This window comes from Etheostoma spectabile, chromosome 23, assembly GCF_008692095.1.
Source record: "Etheostoma spectabile isolate EspeVRDwgs_2016 chromosome 23, UIUC_Espe_1.0, whole genome shotgun sequence".
Taxonomy (NCBI): domain Eukaryota; kingdom Metazoa; phylum Chordata; class Actinopteri; order Perciformes; family Percidae; genus Etheostoma; species Etheostoma spectabile.
This window is the reverse complement of record NC_045755.1, coordinates 9,259,983-9,264,261: the sequence shown is the minus strand read 5'-3', so window position 1 is coordinate 9,264,261 and position 4,279 is coordinate 9,259,983. Positions and strand designations below refer to the sequence as shown.

General features: G+C 41.8%; 2 protein-coding genes across 16 annotated transcripts in view; one reads left to right on the top strand and one right to left on the bottom strand.

Annotated features, from left to right (window-relative positions):
• Positions 1 to 4,279, bottom strand: part of nrcama (neuronal cell adhesion molecule a) — a 1,100,153-nt gene that overhangs the window by 211,536 nt on the left and 884,338 nt on the right. The gene's annotated exons all lie outside the window — the stretch shown is intronic.
• LOC116673012 (KICSTOR complex protein C12orf66 homolog) overlaps positions 3,045 to 4,279 on the top strand; it is a 3,978-nt gene continuing 2,743 nt past the window's right edge. The window contains exon 1 of the mRNA XM_032505099.1: positions 3,045 to 3,584. Within this exon, the coding sequence (XP_032360990.1) occupies positions 3,353 to 3,584 (232 nt within the window). The 5' untranslated portion in view covers positions 3,045 to 3,352. The remainder of the gene's footprint in view (positions 3,585 to 4,279) is intronic.

Here is a 4,279-nt window from a genome sequence, read left to right as displayed (position 1 = left end):
AAAAAAAAAAAAATCCAAGCATTTTTCTAGGAAAGTCTGTAAAAAACCAGCCTTGAATCAGCAGCCACGCCACCGACCCTGTGGGGCTGTACAGGCAAAGTGCTGCTTGATTATGGGGAAGAAATCATAATCACGATTATTTAACACAAATACTCGTAGATGTTGCATTTATCGAACTTAAAAACCAGTGAAACATATCAATTGTAAAAACACCTGTAACTGTTATATTTCCCTTGTTACTTTTCACGTTAAACTTTTTGACTTCCCCTTCAGAACAAAACACAAAATTAGAGTTAACTTGAATTAATTGAAAATTAATAAAAAATTTAACTAAGTGCACAGCTCTACTTAGACACAAGTAATTGACCGTAATTGCTAACAGCAGCATGCTAACATTCTCACATTAAAAATGCTAATGTTTAGCAGGTGTTATTTTTACCATGTTCACCATCTTAGCATGCTAGCATGCTAACAAGACAATGTTCAGCTGAGGCTGATGGGAATGTTTGTAGTTTTTCCCAGGTACTTGAACCTCAAGGTGGCCCGAGAGACGACAGGGGGATTATTTAAAGCTACGGTGCGTAGTTTCTGTCGCCCTGGTGAGGAATTCTGTGCAATGACAACGACACTGTCGGCGCGTCCACATGATACAAGCCTTCCGTGATTGGATGCACCCCCCCCTTTATCTTCACTCGAGCTTCCGTGCGAGAAAGTCACAGGACGCCACGATCTTCCGAGCGTAGTCACACTGAGAGACCCAGAGAGATAGAGTGTGTGTGGAGCTGGGAGTCTTAATTAGCTTTGGAGCAACTCGTTTAGCAACGGCTTGAATGTAACAGACGTTCGTTAATATCAAAAGCGACGCACTAAGGAGGGGTACCGCAGGTCTCTGTCTGACTCTACAACACCTGCACCACCTGATAGTGCCGTAGTCCTGGTCCTGTTTTTCTCCTCCCATCTACACCACACACTTTCTGTTTATCTTCATTATCGGCATTTATATTATTTTATCACAAGCACTTACTTTTCAATATTTATGGTCACAGGTTGATATAATTTATATTATGCTACCGACTCTTGCTTTAGTACTCTAATTACACGTTCAATTTAATTTTAACATCACTTACACCGCAATATTGTTTCTTGTATCATGGCAATCGCACTTTAAAATACCTTTTATTTGACGCCATTTTGCTTCCTTTCAGTCTACCGTATAATCATTGTCTGTTGTTTGCCTGTATTTCTTGTGTGTTTCCTTGTTTGAGTGTTTTTGTTTTTTGCTGTTATTGAAGAAAATGCTGCTGCTGTGATAACGAAATTTCCCCGTTGTGGGATAAATAAAGTCTAATCTAATCTAATCTAATCTAATCTAAAGCTTTAAGACAGTAGGTTAAATCCTCTCAGCACCATGATTCTGGACAAAACGTCTTAGTAATCCACCAGTAGTTGTTATATATATATATATATATATATATATATATATATATATATATATATATTTCATGCTGGATCAAAGCGGTGTTCTGATCAGCCGACCGATAGAAAGAGCCATCCCAAATGTCACCGGTTGCCGTTTCCAGTTTCTAAAACGTAAAAGATTGCTGCTTTTTACTTTTCATATACTGTCAAATATAACCTTGCAGGTTTAAAATCTTTCAATTTTGGGCCTAGGTCGGACAAAACGAGCAATCTGAAAATAACACCTTGGCCTTCTTATCTGCATTTTCCACAGTTTTCTGTTTTCTTTTTAACTAAATCATTGGTCAGTTAATCCAAATTCATTAGGAAAATAGTTGTTAGGTGGAGCCCTAGAAAACATGCGTTTGGCTAATCCATCAAGCAGATGATGGGATATTTTACAGGATAAGTGAAAACAACACGATGAATACCTGTACCAAATTTAATTGCGATCCAACATTTAGTTGTTGAGATCTTTGAGTCTGGACCCCAGAGGTGGACTGGCACACCCTGAACCCAGTCCAGTCTGGATCCCAGAGGTGGACTGGCACACCCTGAACCCAGTCCAGTCTGGATCCCAGAGGTGGACTGGCACACCCTGAACCCAGTCCAGTCTGGATCCCAGAGGTGGACTGGCACACCCTGAACCCAGTCCAGTCTGGATCCCAGAGGTGGACTGGCACACCCTGAACCCAGTCACGCTGCTAGCAAGGCCAACAACACGGGCTGATTTGGGTTTGACCATTTCCAACACAACCACTTTTATAGTCTGTAGGGCTGTTAATAATTATATGGACTTTCTAACAAAGAGTCTTTGACAAAATCCTCATGTGACAGTGTACTCCACCAGCGCAAATCTGATTTCTATGAATGTTTCTATTAATCGCTAAAAGCCAGAAAACCCTCTGTTCAGGGATGACATATACATGATTAGCAAAGACAGAGCTGTGATCATAACAGAAATGTACAGTATGCTTTGCTGTGGAATGATATTGGGATATTATTAGAACTATATAAAGTATTTTTGCCACACAGATTGTTAAAGTGAGCTTGCAAGTGCTCTGAATACACATATTTCAACACTGAATTTCCAGGTAGAGACAAATTTATGATTACAGATACAAACAAACGGAAAATTAGATATAAAACCCTTGTTTTTGAGTACAACTTCTTGAATGAAAACAGTATTCCAGAGTATTCCAGAGTATTCTTGTAGAAAAGGTATTTGCAAATGTTTGTGGAGAGTTTTGAAACTGTACTCATTTGGGAATGTACACAAATCTGTAAATGAGTAATTGTATACTGAGATTTGTACATGTGCACTTACGCTAGATTTGTAAATAACTATTGAACTATTGAAGCTAAATAGGCCTACTAGTAACAATTTCATTGATCAGTTTTTGAGTGTGTGTTTGCAGTGTTTGTTTTGTTTTTCTACATACACACATACGGATACAGTTTCACTACTCACAACACACTTTGGTAAATAACAGCCTATTTTTTATAATATTAACCCCATAATTCTGTCTTAGCGCTACTGCAAACTCAAACCAAACGCCTTTATCTTGGTACTCTTGGCTTGCCGTAGTATTTATATACAACGTAACCAAAATGGCGTCGCTCAGTTAGCCTTGTTAGCTGGACACAGACAATTCTTTACATTTATCGATTTAAAGTACATATTGAAGGAATGTAACCGACATCATCGTGAAGAAATACGTTTTGAAAAAATGTGAAGCTGTTTTAAAGTCGGTAAATTGCGTGTATTGGGGCTCGAAAATGATATTTTCTTACCTAGACGCTAGCGCGTCACTGTGCTAACACAGTTAGCTAGCCGTTAGCTCGAGCTGACCGGCGGCTCCAACGGTCGGTTTGCGGGAGCGTCTCCGACACAATGACGGAGGTGGAGGAGCTGCGGCCCGTTCCCCGGGAGCGGGCCATACTGGAGAGCTTCTTCACGCAGCTGGGCATGTTTTCTTTCGACCGGGCCAAGGACTACGTGGAGAAGGAGAAGGACAACAGCAAGAGCACCGGGGCGATCTGGGCCGCGCTGCTGGCCGCGCTGGCCCACCTGGCCGCCGCGGAGAAGGCGTACCACAACATGACATTCCTCGGACAGAAAATGGGTAATTCACCGGAGGTGGTGGTGGTGGTGGTGGTGGTGGGGGGGGGAGACATCGGAAATAAGTGTCTGTCAAAGTCTGAAACCGCTTTAACGTTTCCCCTGCCGATTAGAGGATGGATACCCGACCCGAGCCCGACGGGACCCGACGGGACCCGACGGGCCGGGCCGGGTTCGAACAGATATTTTAGAAAGGATGCTCGGGTTCGGGTCGTGCTCGGTCCCATCAGCGCGATAAGGCATTGAACATTTTGAATTTAAAACAGCTTATTATGTAGGTAATGGCGCTTGTTGCCCTGTGTGCATTGATGCTCATCTGTTGACATTTCCCAATGCCTTCCTACAATTGCTTAATAAAAGCGGCTTTCCACACAAACAAACGTACATGTGTAGTGACAGTGACATACATAATTCACCTTGTTGATAAGTGTTTGTTCCACACACATTTAATATACACAGTAATTCAGCTTTGAGTCACCACAAATAACGGTTCAGGGAACACGGCCCTTTAAATGTTGTGAAGGCGTGATGACGTGGGACGTTATGAGGTTGGCATTAAGCGTCGGCCTTATTCGTATTCAGTGGTTTCTAGTTTATCAACGAGCCATGCTTTTCGTGTGCTCAAAGTGAGAAATTGTCTCTTGCATCTTTCCGCAATTTCCACACATGTGTCATTAGTATGAGAAACAAATGCGATTT